This window comes from Drosophila yakuba, chromosome 2L (assembly GCF_016746365.2).
Source record: "Drosophila yakuba strain Tai18E2 chromosome 2L, Prin_Dyak_Tai18E2_2.1, whole genome shotgun sequence".
Taxonomy (NCBI): domain Eukaryota; kingdom Metazoa; phylum Arthropoda; class Insecta; order Diptera; family Drosophilidae; genus Drosophila; species Drosophila yakuba.
In genome coordinates this window covers 5,253,768-5,271,030 of record NC_052527.2, presented here as the reverse complement: position 1 = coordinate 5,271,030, position 17,263 = coordinate 5,253,768, and the positions used below count along the sequence as shown (strand labels likewise).

The following is a 17,263-nucleotide window of genomic DNA, read 5'->3' as shown; positions in this document are numbered from 1 at the left end:
TGCCAATGAGTTTTCGCGATGTATCCATTACTCATACGCTCTGTTGTACACGAGTGTTTTGAACATGTTGCACTTGACAGAAAAACAAGCTCACAAACTCAAATTTACTCGCTTTTTTGACAACATCAAATAAATATTGTAAAAGTAGGTCTATAAATTCCATCTGTTTGGTACAGTTCAGCATGGTAAATTCGAAATTCAGCCTTGAGTGACCATGGCGAATACACAGCCCGCGACGACGACGGCTCCGCGCAAAGATAAGCGCATCGAGCGGGACGAGAACCGCGGCCAATGGAATTCCAAGTCGGAGTTCATCCTCTCGCTCCTCGGATATGCCATTGGCATTGGCAATGTGTGGCGCTTTCCCTATCTCTGCTACCGCAGTGGCGGCGGTAAGTCACCATCCCACATACGCCCACTTGGCCACACCTGTTTACACCCAATCGAGCCCATCGAGACAACCGAACCACCCACACATCATGTAGCAAATTGATGGGTGAGCTCAAGCTCCCAAAATAGCGCAGCAGTGACGTCAGCGAACAAGAGTGCTGCACTGAGTGGCAATGGTTATTTTTAGGCTTTAGCTTTCGAGTGAAAGCTGGCAAAGCTCCAACGTTCATGAGGGCCATTTGGCCAGCGGAAGAGCGACGCCTTCGATAGCTCAGTTGGTAGAGCGGTGGACTGTAGAGTTTCCGAGGCTTGGTGATGCGAGCAGAGGCAGGACTCTGGGCCAAACAATACCCCCTGGCCACAGACAGCGCTTGCTCTTGTATCATCAGTTACTGAATCGCGATATGTTGAAATCCATAGGTCGCTGGTTCAAATCCGGCTCGAAGGATATTATTTTAAGGTCCACTTTTTTTTTTCCTTGTCGCTGCTCTCTTAGCCATGGACGCTATTCGTTTAGATAGTTGCATCTAATGCAATAAAGTGAAAATTTCACATCACATTTTACTTAAAAATTATTTTTTATGGCTAATGAGCTAAGAGATAATTCCAATGGGGAGTTACTTTGAATACTTTGTATGTGTGTTTAAGCTCTTTTAATTAGTACATGTTTTTCCGTCCTTCCTAGCCGCCTTCCTGATTCCCTACATGCTAATGGTCATTTTGGCCGGCATACCCCTGTTTTATATGGAGGTTCTGATCGGCCAGTTCTCGAGCACCGGATGCACTGGCATGTTTCGCATGACGCCTCTGCTGAAGGGAACGGGCATCGCCCAGGTGGTGGTCAATGCCTACTGCGTGTGCTACTACTCGGTGATCATATCGTATCCCGTCCGGATGATCTTCTACTGCTTCTTCAAGCAGGTGCCCTGGGAGGACTGCAGTAATTCTTGGAATAGCGACAATTGTGTAACCGTTTCTGACGTGAGCTAGTTTTTTACGATAATTATCCTCGTACACTTCAACACTTTCGCTTCTTAGATGGGAAAGCAAAATAGTACTGATGGATTCTCAACTTCCGCCGATGAATTCTTTCAGTAAGTGCCAACATAGCTATGAATTTCATTCCACTGGCAATTGAAATGTCCTTTTGCAGCTTGGAAGTCCTTAGAATCTCAAAGGACATCTCTGAACTGGGCGGCATGGTGTGGGAACAATTAGTTGCCTTGATAGTCACCTGGATTATTATTTACTTCTGCCTAATGCGCGGAATCAAGTCGGTATGTTCCTTTCCCAATCACGTTAAGATTCATAATGCTCTAGCCCATGGAATTCAGGTTGGCAAGGTCGTTTACTTCACGGTACCCTTCCCCTACTTGCTGCTCTTCATTCTGCTCGTCAGAGGAGCCACTTTGCCCGGCGCCTGGAAAGGCATAAAGTTCTACCTGTATCCGGAGTGGGACCGCCTGCTGGACCTCAAAGTCTGGGCCGATGCCGCCATCCAAATGTTCTTCGGCATCGGACCCGGCTGGGGTGGTATCGTCAACATGGCCAGTTTCAGCAACTTTCGAAACAACGCCAGATGGGACACGATTCTCATAGTATCGATCAATGTGTTCACCAGCATACTGGCTGGATTTGTTGTCTTTTCCGTGTTGGGATTTCTTTCTGGTAAGTATTCATTTTCGTTTGCTCACTGTTGAGTTTGTTCGGCTGTAAGGAATTGTTAATTTTGTAGAAAAATCGGGCATTCCTGTGGAAACCGTGGCCACCGGAGGAGCTGGACTGGCCTTCGTCACATATCCGGAGGCCATTGGCATGCTGCCTGTTCCGCAGCTCTGGGCGCTCATGTTTTTCTTTATGCTCTTTTTGCTGGGCATCGACAGTGTGGTAAGTTGAAAGTGCTTTGGAAACCTAATTTAGGTCTACTAAGTCTATTTCCATACGAAGTTTGTACAACTGGAGGCCATCATGACATCGATATTGGATGAGTGGTATTGGGTGAGAAGTCACAAGTGGAAACTGACGCTCGTTTCTTGCTTTATCTTTTTGGGACTCTCCTCCATAATGTGCACAAATGTGAGTTAATCCAGAAATACCTGTCCTCTACTAATATTCTAACCACTTATTTTAGGGGGGCATGTTTATTCTCCAGCTGTTTGACTGGTACTCCTCGGCAATAGCTGTAATTGTCATTTGTCTGGTGGAGATTATTATGGTCGCTTGGATTTATGGCATTAAAAATTTCATGCTGGATGTCGAATTTATGCTCGGAAAACGACCAAGTCTATATTGGAGAATTTTGTGGCAGGTCGTCACACCCGTTATACTAATTGTAAGAAAGATTTTCACAGACAAAATGAGCCTTTGAATATCCCACTTTCAGTTTATACTTATAACTAGCATTGTATTCATGAGGACAATCACCTATAACAACATCCCATACCCCCAATGGGCCATTATGATCGGCTGGGCTAGTTGTATAACATCAGTTATGTGGATACCGCTCTACATTTTCTATATCATGATCCGTAAGCGGGCCACTCTATGTGACAGCCTAAAGAAACGCCTCAGGCCCTTGGACTGGACCCCATCAGATCCGCAAGATCGTGCGGAATACGAGGCCTTCCGGAGGCAACGCAGAATGCCGGGTTTTATGTCTGACACAGACATCGAGTCCACCAAGTAGAATAATCTATAATATATGTACATTTTTTATTGGTAACATATTTACAACATTTGTACACATGAAGAGTAAATATTTGGATTAATGCGATTGGTCTTAAACACACATTCATTTTTCCAGGGCACAAGTAGAACTTGCAACACTCTATTTGAGCCAAGATCAGTTTCGCAAATATTTCGAAGCAACAAGAATCAAACATGCAAGCTTTTCACAAATGTTGTTATATTGTCATTTTATAATTTGTCTTTCCAAGTTCTATTGATAAGCCAAATGCAGTTGTACAACGCCCACAATTAGAAAAATCCATAAAACATACTGTTAGTATAGCATTTAAATGTAATTAAAAAGCACTATGTTTTATTCAGCAAAATATATATGAGTTATTCCTGATGAAAGAACTTAGTTTGGCACGATAGTAAGCTGTTGGGTCATATCCGAATTGTTTAAGGATTCCTCGTACTTCTGGCGGTGCTCCATCTCAACCGGATACCAATCGGTGGGTCGGCAGGTGCGTTTGAAGCGTTCCCAAAAGGTGCCAGTGCTTAGGTAGAGGAAGTAGATTCCATACCCAGGAATGGCCAGAATGGGTATAACCACTAGTATAATGGATAATACAAGGACTATTTCTGAGGAGTAGGAGTGCTCCATGACGCACACAAATATTCCTATTACCTAACAGAGCGAAAAACGGATGACAAGAATTTAAACCACATAAAATGCATTACGTACCAGGCAAATAATTAATATTATTGGTGCTATGAAGCGGAGTATAAAGACCTTCCAGGAGGCAAAATGCTGGCCCAACATGAACTCAATATCCCGCTGGAAACGTTCTCGACCATAGATCCACAAAACCACCAAGAGGAGCAGCAAATGCAGCAGACTATGTGAGAAAATGACATCCAAACCCAAGGCCGAAAAGAAAATTATGCCATGCTAAAAAAAAATATACAGAATTTTGTTGTAAACTTAATCAATTTTAAAATAAGTACTTACGTTTGTGCAAAAGAAAAAGGAGCATACTGCAATGCCTCCAATTAAGCCAAAGGTTACCTCCTGTTTTCTCACTCTAAGTATTTCAAACTCATCAAACAAACTTTGCAAAACTGTGAATATCTGCGTCGTCTACAAGAAAAGGAAAAGAAAGGATTCTTTGTAAAGGGAATATTCCTTAAGAATCGTAATAAATAACTAACAATATTTTCCGAACGAAAAACAAAGTCTTTGCTATTTTGTTTAAGAAACCTTATATTTTCAGACACAATATATGTACTTACTATCACAATAAGGGCAGCCATTAACAACATAGTATAGTAAATGAAAGTCCACAGGTTCGGCCAACCCAAAGAAGACAAGGCGCTAGCACCGGACAAAAACAGAACCCAATGGCTCAATACTTGTGTGTTGAAAGAACCCTCTATGTGTTCTGCAAGACAAACGTTACCATTAATGTATATTGATCAAGTAATAATAGGCTCACCATTGAAGTAGTGATCCAGCATAAAGGAAACCATGCCAAACATTGTAAAAATAAAAATCTGTCCGAAGGAAATAATCCAACTATACGCCATGATGTCAGTCTTGAACTCGTTGAAACTGGACAGGGCCATAACACTACCCCAGCCAGCTCCGAATGCATGCAAAACCATTACAAATGTCGAGGAAACTCCCATTAGCATTTCATCCAGACCCGGCTTCATAAAGCTCTTTAGCCCCATGAGGGCGCCTGGAAGAAAGAGGAATCGTCCAAAGCACAACAGGAGGAGAATCAGCGTCACAATAACCATGTAACGTAAAAATTTGCCAAACTTCGCCGTCTCCGAGAATTTATAAAAAATGAATGCAACCATTGTCCAAACTAGAAAGAAGAGGCCCACAAAACGCCAGGATAGCTCATAATCTTGACTCAAATCTGGATAATTGTCCTCTTCAGCAGATTCAAAGTGGTATCTGAAAATATTACAATTGAAGAGATAATCAAAATATTGAAAACAATTAAAATCGATCATCTTATAATCTTATGCTTATGTGTTACACATAGAATTTTAAAAGTGATGATTGCTACATTTCACTTACTGAAAGTAGAGTACGGAAGGTACATGAACAAGTAATCTGTGAAACTCTGTGTCGTTATCAGACATACTCATAAGATCCTCACTGATTGTCCCATTGCATATCTGCAAATCAAAAGAAACTGTTTTTATTACTGTATTATTTATGGTATTCCTATTACTGTAGTTTTTCCAGCGGATTCATTGTACCACGACTTAAGGCCTTCGCAACTCCAAGGTAAAGTAGGTCGAAATGAGTTAATCATGAAGAGCAGAGGAACAGCAGCAAAGATGCTGTAGTAAATCAACATGGCGATGGTCAGGAAAACGCTTACATATCCCATCCCTAGAATACAAATAGAAGAACAAACATTCAGCCATCTATAATTTATTTAGTTTCCACCTTTTAGCATACCTTTAAAAAACGGTGACAGCCGGAAGGCGGAGATGAACCCACTGCTGGAGAACTGACCCATGAAGGAGTGAATGACCATGATTGGAACCAAGTATATTGCCATGTAAACTAGGTACGGCATCATCCCAAAAACTGAAGAAGGCAAGAAACTGTGTAACCAGAAAACTGCATCGTTGGTACTAATAATACTCGATATTTGTGTTAATTATATTATATTTATAATTCTTATCTGATCAGAGTGTAGAAACATGCACTTATTCAAAGCAACGCCCCTGAAATAAATAGGCTAACCTTGGAACTATAATGCAGATAATAAAGGTGCATATGTATAGCTAAAAGTATCTGTTTTTAATACTTACTGCCCATATCAAAGAAGAACCAATACGAGGCCACAAATATATCCAGTTTAAGGGCCAATCCAAAGCAGGCGAATAAATAGTCCGTTGGTTTTTCCCACTTTCCTCGCTTCAGATCGGGGGAAAAGGGCTTGAGCCCAGTATCATACGATGTTTCATATATCATTCTGTTACGTTAATATAGCCCCGACAAAATGTGTGGGTTAAGGGATTTGGAAAAGTTTAAAAATTAAACAAACTATCCAATTTCACACGCCGATGGAGGTATTTATCATCAAAAGCTCTGACAAACAACGAACATTTCGCGAGCGTTTTAAATTGACGAACTAATTAGTAGCAGCGATGCGGACGAACTGAATCCGATTCCGCAGATAAACCGCAGTGTAGCTGATGCCGCTGGACTGAGATGCTCATACCCTATCAAAGACCATTCACACTAGATCTGCAATCAAATACACGCTAAATAAATAAATAAATGTTAAGTACCAACAGTGCCATAAATAAAATAAATAGTCGGCTGTAATCGGTTTTTAATACAGTGCATTGAGACAATTCTGAAAAAAAAGTAAATAGTTCATAGCTCAATGTAATATAATCCATATTAATTTGTTCATGCTGATAAGAATATAACTCAATGTAATATAATACATTATCACTCGTACATGGGTCACTGAAATTACATTCATAAATTAAAAGGCATTTTTATACACTACAATGACGTCGACAAGCGTACTTTGCTTATAACCATACATTATCAATAACTTCATTAATAATTGCACGTTTCTAAAAGCTCTCTCCCGATAGACAAACAATATTACAATAACAAAGCAGATGTGGGCGTTACAGATTTTTTTAAGCGAAACTTAATTAAAGTTTCCGAGATATCTACAGTCAGATGAGTGAACTTGATCGACTCAGGTATGACAGGCTTATTACGGTTTGTTCTCAAACATATTTATGGCAACTACATATATGTTTTTCAATTTTCCGTCCATATTATACGAGGATCACTGTGGTGTCAGTAAAACACATTGCTGTAAGCATACCGAAACAACATTTGCTTTTCCACTATAATATGATATTCCAAGAGTGATAATACTTATTCTTCTTTAATTATGCATTTTAATTACTCATTTATTTATATTCAGTACATTTTGAAGCGCACCAGGAACTAGTTGACCTCCTCAGTAACCTCGCACAGCTGTTGGGTCATATCCAAATTGTTTAAAGCTTCCTCGTACTTCTGGCGGTGCTCCATCTCAAGCGGATACCAATCGGTGGGTCGGCAGGTGCGTTTGAAGCGTTCCCAAAAGGTGCCAGTGCGCTGGTAAAGATGGTACAATCCGTACACAGGAATTGCCAGAAGGGGAAAATCTACGAGGACAATGGACATCACGACGACCACGTCTGTGGAAATAGAATGCTTCAAATGGGACAGAAGGATTCCTACGAACTAGTATGTTAAAAGAAATATGATTATTCTAAACAACAAGCAAATACAATTTAATACAAACCAGACATATGACTAAAAGTATTGGAGCTATGAAGCGGAGTATAAAGACCTTCCAGGAGGCAAAATGCTGGCCCAACATGAACTCAATATCCCGCTGGAAACGTTCTCGACCATAGATCCACAAAACCACCAAGAGGAGCAGCAAATGCAGCAGACTATGTGAGAAGAAGGCATCAAGACCCAAAACCGAAAAGAGAAGACAGCCATGCTAAAAACGGACAAATAATATAAGCAATAGACTTTGTGTTATAATATACATATACTCGTATCTTTAATTATTTTTTGTAAACTTGAGTACTTACATTTGTGCAAAAGTAAAGGGAGCATACTGCAATGCCTCCAATTAAGCCAAAGGTTACCTGCTGTTTTCTTACTCTAAGTGTTTCAAACTCATCAAACAAACTTTGCAAAACTGTGAATATCTGCGTTGTCTGTAATTATTAATCATGTTTTGTTGGGTGGAAAATTAATTACATTCTATAGATTAATCGAGCATCATTCTGCAGTTGATTTGATGGTTACATTTATATTAGAGTACACTTACCATCACAATTAGAGCAGCTAAAAAGAGCATAGAATAGTAAATAAAAATCCATAGGTTTGGCCAAGCCATTGTAGTCAAGACAGAAGCACTTGACAAATATATCAGCCAATGGTGCAATGAATATGTGATCACTTCATCACTTTCAGAGAGTTCTGAAAGGGATAATATCAATAAAATGTAGATTATGCTAAGCTTTAAGTTGCAATTACCATTCAAGTAACATTCCAACATAAAGGTAACCATGCCAAACATGATGTAAATGAAGATCTGTCCAATGGAAATAATCCAACTATACGACATTATGTTGGTCCTAAACCCATTGAAACTGGACAGGGCTATTACACTGCCCCATCCTGCTCCGAATGCATGAAGGACCATGATAAATGTGGAGGAGAATCCCATGGCCATATTAGCTGAACTTGGAATCACATATCTGTTGAGTCCGTTAATAGCTTCAGGAAGGAACAGGAATCCCACAAAGCACACCAAAAGAAGAACCAGGGTGACAATTACCATGTAGCGTATAAGTTTTCCAAACTTGGCTGTCTCCGAGAATTTATAAAAAATGAATGCAATCACAGCCCAAATGATTGCGAAGAGGCCCACAAAATGCCAAGATAACTCGAAGTCCTCATAAGAAACCTCAAGCGCATCCGGATGATATAAAAGTGCAGCAAAGTGATTTCTGTGATCATCATTTATAATTGATCTTTAAAGCGAAAATAAATTTTTTAAAACGTTATATTAATACAAAATGAGACTATGTACTTACTGAAAGTATTGCACGGAAGGTATATGAAAGACTTTAAAAGTGCTGTTGTATTGCGTTTTATAATCATCCATGACTAGTTCGTTCTTACAATTCTGAAATATACAAAAGTTCTTAGTCATGAAATCAATTTGTGTATAAACCAATTTTCATACAGTAGCATTTCCATTGTACCAAGAACTCAGCCCCTCACAACTCCATGGCAAGGTGGGTCGGAATGAGTTTATTATGAAGAGCAGAGGAACCGCAGCGAAAATGCTATAGTAAATCAGCATGAAGATAGATAAAAATGCACTCACATATCCCATGCCTGAAAATGAAATTTTAATCATTTAATGTTTGTGCGAACTTCTATGTTACTTGCCCTTAAAAAATGGCGACAGGCGAAAGGCGGAGATGAACCCGCTGCTGGAAAACTGACCCATGAAGGAGTGAATGACCATGATGGGAACCAGGTAAATGGCCATATAGACAAAGTAAGACAGTATTCCTAAAACTGATGCAAGCAAGTAGAGTATTTAAATAACTTTGTTACGAAACAAATCTTACATTCTGATTTACTTTAAATCAGTCCCGTATTCAAAGAAATTTCGGCGGAATGAGTCATTGCTTTATTTGTCACCTTATGTGAGCACTTAGCAAACAATAAATCCTAAGCTTATCAGAAATATAATATAGAAATGTCGTTCTAGCATTACTTACTGCCCATGCCGTAGAACATCCAAAACGATGCCACAAAGACATCCAACTTCAAGGCTAATCCAAAACAGGCGAATAAATAGTCCGTGGGCTTATCCCACTTGCCACGATTCAGATCAGGGGAGAAGGGCTTAAGCCCAATAGCATACGATGTTTCATATGCCATTGTATTAGAATATCACTCAGCCAATTTGTACACGAAAGTGTATTTAAATTTGAATTTATTTAAATTTGTAGATATGTTGTAGATATGTTCAGAAGAGGTATTATTATTATTATTATTATTATTATAGTATTTCATATGTGCAAACGATCCACAAGCGCTTTACTTTTTGAATTTACGGACTAATTAGTAGAACCGATGCCGGCAAACTGAATCGGATTCCGACAGCAGGTCTCTGATAAGCTCGTTGCTTTTGAATATGATGCTCATGCCCTAACTCAGGCAATGCATACTTGGTCTTTAATCACACACTTTATACCGATATTCATTAAAAATATTTTGCAAATGGCCATCTAATCTTTACAAAACGGAGATACCTAAAGATTATTTCCTAATTTAATTCATATTCTAATATCTATATCTGCGTATGTCTCACTTGTGTGCGCTTATCGTCGTATATTGCTAAGTTTATTTACACGTTTACACTGAATACTGATATGCTCGTTCTCGCAGAAAAAGCCGCAAATTGATTTAATCTGGAGGAAAACTCAGGCAGCAATGCAAAAGCATGAAAGACACGTTGATTTCAATTTAATGTCCGCATGAATCGGTGCTACAAAAATAAAACTATTTTAATTTGTTATTAGTTAATTTTATGTAATAATATACATTTACCTAATACATTAAGAATATGCCTTTTTTTGCAATATTCAACAGAGAAATTTTAACAAATTCGCTCCGAATATGAACACGTTTTTTCGTGAACTGCAATTATATAATTTGTACTTTTTTTTAAGTACGCTTTATAAAAATATATTTTTAATTTGGGCATGTATTCGTAGAGCATTTGTATGAAAATATGCGATAATTGCGCTATCAAATTAAACAAGTAGTTCATAGTGATGACAGCCAATATCAAAAATGCGGCACTTAGTTCCTTATACGATTCCCAAATTCCAAAAGAAGGATTAAACATTTTCAATGCCTAAAAGGTAAAATTTTATTAGTTCATAACAATATTTTTGGCCGAAGCTTGTTGAACATTTTAGTAGGAAACTACTAAATATCACCAGTATATTGTTCTCTATAGCTAGCATTTGGAAAATATCAGTACAACTTCATTACAAGAACTAACAATCGCCATTACCAATTGATCCGCTTATGTATATACTAGTGTGCGTGTTTGTTATTATGGTTTTTGTATGTGTGTGTGTGTATATAATAAAAGTGAGTTCAGTTCAGTTCATTTGTCAACGCCATTTCATTTTGGCGACGCTTTAAGTATTGAGTTTTGATCTAGAGAGTATTCGATTCGATATTAGGCACTATGTGGTGTTGGCATTGGCATCTATAACCAGCATCTCCGAGATGCCCATGATTTCCTCGTAAAATCGCCGGTTGTCCGCATCCACCGGATGCCAATCATGTGGAGCGAGGCACTGTTGCAGTCGCTGTCGCCAATCGCCATTCGTCCGACAAACCTTGTAAACCATATAAGACATGGCCGTTAGGAGAATCAAGCCCTGGCTCACGTAAATCAGGACGTCGTGTATGCGATCACGCGTAAATAAATAGGTTAGTTGAAACTGCAAGAAGTAACAAGAACATAAGTCATATGAAATGCAAAAATAATTGAAATAACTACTTACCAAACAGAGTCCCAGAAATATGGGCGTGGCAAAGCGTATAAAGAAAATTTTGAAACTTGAGATCGTTTTGCCTAACATAAACTGCAAGTCGCACTGGAATCGCACGCGTCCATAAACCCAAGTGGTCATCAGCACAAGGATTCCGGAAATAAGCAGCTGTGTGAACACAGCCAAATTTGGCAGTTGAGTCAGCTGACTAAAGCCCAACTGAAAAGGGAAAATTAATATATATATAGATAGAAAAGGTAGATCAAAAAAGGTACGATTTCAATCTCACCTGAGTACAAAAATATACAGAGGAGGCTGTAAGGCAGAAGACCAGCGAGGAAATCACTAGGATTCTTTTTGAACGCAATGTCTCGAACTCATCAAACAAGGCAGTAATAACGGACATCATTTGGATGATCTTAAGAAATACAAGTAATTTACAAAATATTTTCACATGAATGCAAAACGAATCTTACCAAGGCACATAGTTCTGATAAAAATATCATGCCGAAGAAGAGAAATGCCCAAAGATTTGGCGTTGTCGTAAATCGTCCAAACAAGTAGGAGAAACAGAGATACAGGAACTGCATATGATGCTTCTCATCCACATGTAATGGCATCATACCCACGTGATCTGTTTGAATAAGAAAATTTATAAAATAAAATTGGTAAAAAAAAAATTTGGATGAGCTCTTACCCTCAAAGTGATCATGGGCCACATTGCAGCAGAGCAGTCCCATTAATCCGATGGTGATATGAGTAAGGCACACCCAAATACTCAGTCTTTCGGCATCTCTGCGGAAGTTGTTGTAACTGGACAAGGTTATGATACTGCCCCAACCGGGACCCAAGGCTCCGCCGGCCATCAGAAGAGCGGTGCGTGCCGTTGCCAGGACGCTGTCAAAGCTATCCAACTGGGGCATCCAATAGTAATCCAGGGTATCAAACGTGACTTGCTCGTGCATAAGTGAGTATAAGAAAACAGCGACGAAGAAGGCAAACATCAGCACGCATGAACATCGCAGAACTTTTCCAATCTAAAACCTAGCGCTGCTTAATTACATATAATATTTAATTTATAAGATATACTTACAAAAGCAACCGGCTTGAGCAGCAGGGCCAGAACCACCAGCCAAATGGACAAAACGCCCAGGAGCATGGACCAGGATATGCTCATGGAACTGGAACCTTTTTCAGTAGAGGCAATCGTCGATCTATAGAAATAGACAACGTAAGCTATAGCTCAATCTAATGAGAATTCGACAATGACCTACCTGAAGAACTCTACCGTGGAATGAGGATCAACCCTGTAATCCTATAAACACAAATTATCTAATTAACTGAATTTATAAATATATAAACCACTTACATCGACGTCGTAGTTCTCGTGCAAGGAACAATCCTGGGTATTCCAACTGTTATTGCAACTCATCCAGGGTATCACCGGGTGTACCGAATTCACGGTATAGATGAGGGGCACTACAGCTCCGATGCTGTAATAGGTGAGCGTTCCCAGGTTGAGGAACAGAATGGCGTAGCCGATGCCTATAAGTATGCCACATCATTTGAATTATTTGAATCACAGTTTGAAAGTAGTTAAACAGATTTTTCACCTTTAAATATGGGCGCCACGCGAAATGCTGATATGGATCCCGAAGATGAAAACTGTCCCAAAAAGGCTTGGATCAAAAATATTGGCAGCGCGTAAAATACCATTCCCATTAGGTAGGCGATTATAAACAAAACTAGGAAGAGGAATTTAAAGATTAAATATATGTGTAAGAAATGTATAAGCGATATTATGAGTAATTCAAAGTAATATTGTACTTTGATATTCATAATAATTATCTATTGGGTGCACATCGTGTCGAGCAATGTGTCATTACTTAGCTTATCTTAAATATGAAATTAGTAACTTGTTGATAACCCACAATTAAATCATTAGAAAAACCTGTTTAGGAGGTAATTAAGGTCGGTTTATGACAGGGATTCTGGAACAGTGGTTTTGATTTTTTGCGACTTTTCTACGCTGTTCACCTTATCGCTCGCAAAAATGATTACTTTTCAAAGTAAACGCAAAAAGCCGCCATTACCGCAGCTCTGATAACCTTTGCCTTAGTTAATTGAATTTCATTGATAACTAACAGTTATGGGATCAAGTAAAGGGGATAACCGTCAGCAAATACACAGTAACAAATTATTGAAAATTGCAATTCAAGAGTGTTAAACGTAACTTTCTGATTTTTAGTTAATATTAGTTAATTTATTAATTAGTTAATATTAATTTAAATTGCATTTAAATAGTAATGCCTTAAAAGCTATCATATAAGCCCCTTTCATTATTTTTTATAGAATAAAGTACATATACTACTAAGTTTTCTGTAAGTGTATCCACTTTTAAAGTGCACTTTACTCAGCCTTTAGCCATTGTTAAGGGTACTTACGCCAACCGCCATGAAGTATTCCAAAGGTGGAGAGCTCGGAGAAGATCAGCGAACTGAAGGCATGTGTGCAGCTGGCAAAGTAGAAGTCCGCCGATTTGGCCCAACGGCCCCGACATTTATCATGCCGATATGGTCGCTCCAGGGTATCATACGCACTGCCCGATCTCACGGCCATGCTGTGCACCTGCCGGCTTCGGATTCGACGTGCGGCTTGGGCCAGACCGCCTCCCATTCCGCCACCCGACTCCGTTTCCACTGGTTCGCCGGTAAAATCACCGGGCAGTTCTGTGCCATGTTCACTATTCTCACAGTCGCCCAGGAGCATGCAATTGTTGAGCTGCTCACCGCAGATGCCCTTCATGTTGGGTCATCAGGTGAAACGGTGCTGGCCAGGTGAGAAAACCACACAACACACGCGACACTGATGGCTCAGTTAAAATTATCCAGATTCTGTTTGTTCCAAGTTCATGCCGATTTGTTCCACTATTGTTTTGCTTTTTGTATTTTTTCTTCGTTTTTTTGGCAGTCTGACCTAGTATTCAGCAGAGTTTTTCTGGGTCACTTCACGAAGAGCAAGTTGTAGAAATGCGAGCTTCAGATTATCTTCTAATAGGTTGCTATTGCCGCCAGCGCATTCCCGTCGCACTTCTAAATCTTATTTGAAATTAAGCCCGATTTTGATTACTCCGGGCGCCAAGCAATCAGCTCCGATGCTCAGCGGCAAATGATGCTATTTAATGGGAATTGCCGTTCTCAAGCTACGCCAAATGAAGCAGTATTATAGGCACCACCAACAACAAAGAGCCGAACAACAACTCACAAATTTAATTAAATATATAAGTCTTTCTACGTAGTTTTTTCGTGCAATGCGTATGTGAGTGCCATTGAGTGTGCAGTGATTATATACGAAGCACAGTGGTGCGCATGTCAAACAAAAATAAATATATTTCAAATGATTTAGGGAAATTAAAATTTAAAAATTACAAAAATAAAAATTTGGTTTTTGGAAATTATTTTTTTTGTAAAAAATACGTCTAACAATATTTGATAAGATAAACAGCCCTGAGAAAAACAGCGCCTTAAAAAGGTATATTTCAAAATGGTTTTTAGAATGGAAGAAAATATTTTATAATATATAATATTAGCCACAATACTGCATTAAGCTGTGTTAAGTTGTTTTCCTTTAAATAGACGGTAGCTATTCTATTATCAGTACCGCCAAACAAAGAAAATTCCATTCGAAGGGGAAATCAAAACAAAAGAAAATGTATTTTTAAAAACAAAGCCATCGAATTCAATCAAATCGAATCGAATCGCATCGAAGCACAACAAAGCCGATAAAAATGAATGGAAGAGAGAGAGCGCGAGAGGTGAAGAGAAACGAAACCAAAGGAATGGCAAATGGGCATAAACGGGGGCAATGGACAGCTGATGGCGCTCTCTCCCACCCCCACTTGCACTCTCTTCGCTCTCAATGCCGCTGGCCTACGGAGCGTATACTTGACATTGCTCATACGTACCATGGGCTGTGAGGAAGAGACAGCTCTCGTGTTTTCTCTGGCCAAAAACATTTCAACAAGTAAAGCGATAGGTGGTGATGGGTGGGGGGTGTTTTAAAAGGTGTGTGAAAATCAGCTGTTTTTTGTTGTGAGCTGGGGAAATTGTGTAATTCAAGCAAAATTTTCTGCCCCTACACTTTCTGCTTTCGATGTTCACGCTTGTACTGGCCGCCGATGACGCTGCTAATTTGGTGTGGCTCCATTTATGAGTAAATTAGTGAGTGCACCGAATGCGGCGAACGTGTCCAATTACTCGTATCGAAATGTTTACAAACAAACACTCAAGTGTGCGCAATAAATTTGCGAAAAAAACATTTGAAATGGCCAAGAGGAAAGCACAAGCAAATATATGCACAGTGAAAAAATGTTGGTCAGGCATTCAAAGACACCAATTTTTTCATTAAATTGGATGTAGATGTTTTGAATTCTATAAAATGAATGCTAACTAAAGAACATAGTGTTTGCTTATAATCTCTTTGGAGTTTACCTTGTAAACTGACTACATAAGGGAATGACCATCGATTTGGGTATTTTTTCTCTGAGTGTGCCTGGTTGCGTTCAAAAGACGCAAAAAGTTGGCGTCTCAAGTGTTGGCCAAGTCTGTGGGCAGTACCTTGCCCTCCCATCGTAGCTCCAACCCATTTTCACAATTTTCCGCCCGTCAAGAAGACTACGCATACATAGATAGCGATATTGGCGCCACATAAACTCAATGTGTCCCCTTATCGTACGTTTTGTAATCTCGACCATCTGAAACTCACATTTGCATGCACCTGCAAACAGTGCACTTTTCTATTTCGTTCAGGCGACAAATTTTCCAATCACGCACAAAACCCCTGCAAAACCAGCACTGCGCGAATGTTATTCCGAACCCGAATCTCGATCCGAACCCAAATCGGAAAATGCTGCGACTGCGACGCACGTTGTCGGCGCGTCTGCCAGCGAACGACTGAAAACTGAAGAGTGAAAACACAGCCAGATAGTCGCCGAATGTCAGGCGAATGCGAGTGTTGCTGTTGTTGCTGCTGTTGCTGTTGCGACTGCTGATGTTGCTGCTGTTGCTGTTGCGACTGCTGATGTTGCTGCTGTTATTGCTGTTGTTGCTGCTGCTGCTGTGTTACTGCAGATGTTGCTGCTGTCTCTTATCGCAGCTGCTGCTGTGCGCTACTTTTACTCTTCGAGAGAAATGCAAAGAGTGACAGAAAGAAAGAGCAACAGCTATGGGTTCACTTTTTAAACGTTTTGAGTTAGAAGAAGTTCTATTGGGTTTGAAAGAATATAAGCTTTATTGCTATTTCTAAGCCTTTATTTTAACTAATAGAACATACAACAGAGAATATCCCATCTCACACATATATATATGTTTATAGCGCTTTTCTATTGTTTTATATATATAGCTTATTAAGCGATTCAACTTGCAACTCATAAGTATCAGCATATCAAATCGATTTCGAATTAAGCTTTTTTTATATACCACCAAATTGCTTGCGATTATTACATTAAATTAAGTACGTTCAAAGTGGTAATTATCTATACCATGTCGTATCAATTTTCTAAATTGCATATAGCAACTAGCATAAGAGCAGGCCAAATTCGTATTGACCCCCGCGACTTCTGTGCGATTTTCTCTTTGCCGGTCAATTACCGGCTATGGCCAAAACGAAGCCCAGTAGGAAATTTCTTGCCATTTTCGAGTCGGACTCCAAGTATGGGGAGACTGTCGACACGATTGACGCTTGACTCTTGGCCGCCGGCGTACAATAAATCATTGCAGTCAGTTCAATACAACAGATTGAATCGCAAGACGGTGCTCAGAAAAGAAATTCAATAATTTTAGAAAAATATTAGAAATAATATATACTAATATCATACTCAAATAACAACATTTTAAAGGTAAAGCATTTGTGGACATTGAATTTTGATAAGCATATATAGTACACTTGTATACTAACATATATTTGATCAATTTTTTTCAGTGCAATGAAAAGGAGGTGTGGTGGGAAAAAGTTGAAGGAAGTTCGAGGGGGACTGCTATTGATA

General features: G+C 39.4%; 4 protein-coding genes and 1 non-coding gene across 10 annotated transcripts; 2 read left to right on the top strand and 3 right to left on the bottom strand.

Annotated features, from left to right (window-relative positions):
* The first annotated feature begins 85 nt into the window (after positions 1 to 85).
* On the top strand, positions 86 to 3,420 carry LOC6526920 (sodium- and chloride-dependent glycine transporter 2). Of its 3 annotated transcripts, XR_005560041.2 has the most exons (10): positions 87 to 392; positions 1,076 to 1,371; positions 1,429 to 1,484; positions 1,544 to 1,667; positions 1,725 to 2,058; positions 2,126 to 2,277; positions 2,338 to 2,466; positions 2,522 to 2,722; positions 2,774 to 3,141; positions 3,194 to 3,420. XR_005560041.2 is itself a non-coding variant. In XM_015197735.3 (9 exons), exons 1-9 carry the CDS (start codon positions 215 to 217, stop codon positions 2,818 to 2,820), a joined length of 1,500 nt encoding a protein of 499 aa, XP_015053221.1. In that variant the 5' UTR covers positions 86 to 214; the 3' UTR covers positions 2,821 to 2,903. The 3 variants fall into 3 exon arrangements, 2 of the variants coding, with proteins under 2 accessions (XP_015053221.1, XP_002088019.1); XM_015197735.3 differs by lacking the exon at positions 3,194 to 3,420 and having other exon boundaries at positions 86 to 392; positions 2,791 to 2,903; XM_002087983.4 differs by lacking the exon at positions 3,194 to 3,420 and having other exon boundaries at positions 2,774 to 3,163.
* On the top strand, positions 651 to 838 carry Trnay-gua. The gene is made up of 2 exons: positions 651 to 687; positions 803 to 838. It is a non-coding gene; the product is annotated as a tRNA-Tyr (tRNA).
* On the bottom strand, positions 3,409 to 6,256 carry LOC6526919 (sodium-dependent proline transporter). The gene is made up of 9 exons (XM_002087982.4): positions 5,899 to 6,256; positions 5,540 to 5,671; positions 5,307 to 5,470; positions 5,150 to 5,250; positions 4,554 to 5,023; positions 4,351 to 4,499; positions 4,070 to 4,198; positions 3,803 to 4,009; positions 3,409 to 3,745 (listed from the first exon to the last, which is right to left on the bottom strand). Exons 1-9 carry the CDS (start codon positions 6,059 to 6,061, stop codon positions 3,473 to 3,475), a joined length of 1,788 nt encoding a protein of 595 aa, XP_002088018.1. The 5' UTR covers positions 6,062 to 6,256; the 3' UTR covers positions 3,409 to 3,472.
* Positions 6,257 to 6,994: 738 nt separating this feature from the next.
* On the bottom strand, positions 6,995 to 9,785 carry LOC6526918 (sodium- and chloride-dependent glycine transporter 1). 2 transcript variants are annotated; one of them, XM_002087981.3, is made up of 9 exons: positions 9,424 to 9,785; positions 9,086 to 9,217; positions 8,877 to 9,031; positions 8,725 to 8,816; positions 8,162 to 8,661; positions 7,953 to 8,104; positions 7,711 to 7,839; positions 7,410 to 7,616; positions 6,995 to 7,348 (listed from the first exon to the last, which is right to left on the bottom strand). In XM_002087981.3, exons 1-9 carry the CDS (start codon positions 9,584 to 9,586, stop codon positions 7,067 to 7,069), a joined length of 1,812 nt encoding a protein of 603 aa, XP_002088017.2. In that variant the 5' UTR covers positions 9,587 to 9,785; the 3' UTR covers positions 6,995 to 7,066. The 2 variants fall into 2 exon arrangements, with proteins under 2 accessions (XP_002088017.2, XP_039226368.1); XM_039370434.1 differs by lacking the exons at positions 8,877 to 9,031; positions 9,086 to 9,217 and having other exon boundaries at positions 9,424 to 9,784.
* Positions 9,786 to 10,558: 773 nt separating this feature from the next.
* LOC6526917 (sodium- and chloride-dependent glycine transporter 1) lies at positions 10,559 to 16,172 on the bottom strand. 3 transcript variants are annotated; one of them, XM_015198011.3, is made up of 11 exons: positions 15,985 to 16,172; positions 13,665 to 14,422; positions 12,834 to 12,965; positions 12,590 to 12,765; positions 12,495 to 12,535; positions 12,314 to 12,434; positions 11,918 to 12,257; positions 11,697 to 11,854; positions 11,510 to 11,638; positions 11,233 to 11,439; positions 10,559 to 11,169 (listed from the first exon to the last, which is right to left on the bottom strand). In XM_015198011.3, exons 2-11 carry the CDS (start codon positions 14,023 to 14,025, stop codon positions 10,909 to 10,911), a joined length of 1,926 nt encoding a protein of 641 aa, XP_015053497.1. In that variant the 5' UTR covers positions 14,026 to 14,422; positions 15,985 to 16,172; the 3' UTR covers positions 10,559 to 10,908. The 3 variants fall into 3 exon arrangements, with proteins under 3 accessions (XP_015053497.1, XP_015053495.1, XP_002088016.2); XM_015198009.3 differs by having other exon boundaries at positions 13,665 to 14,318; XM_002087980.4 differs by having other exon boundaries at positions 13,665 to 14,225.
* Positions 16,173 to 17,263: the final 1,091 nt, after the last annotated feature.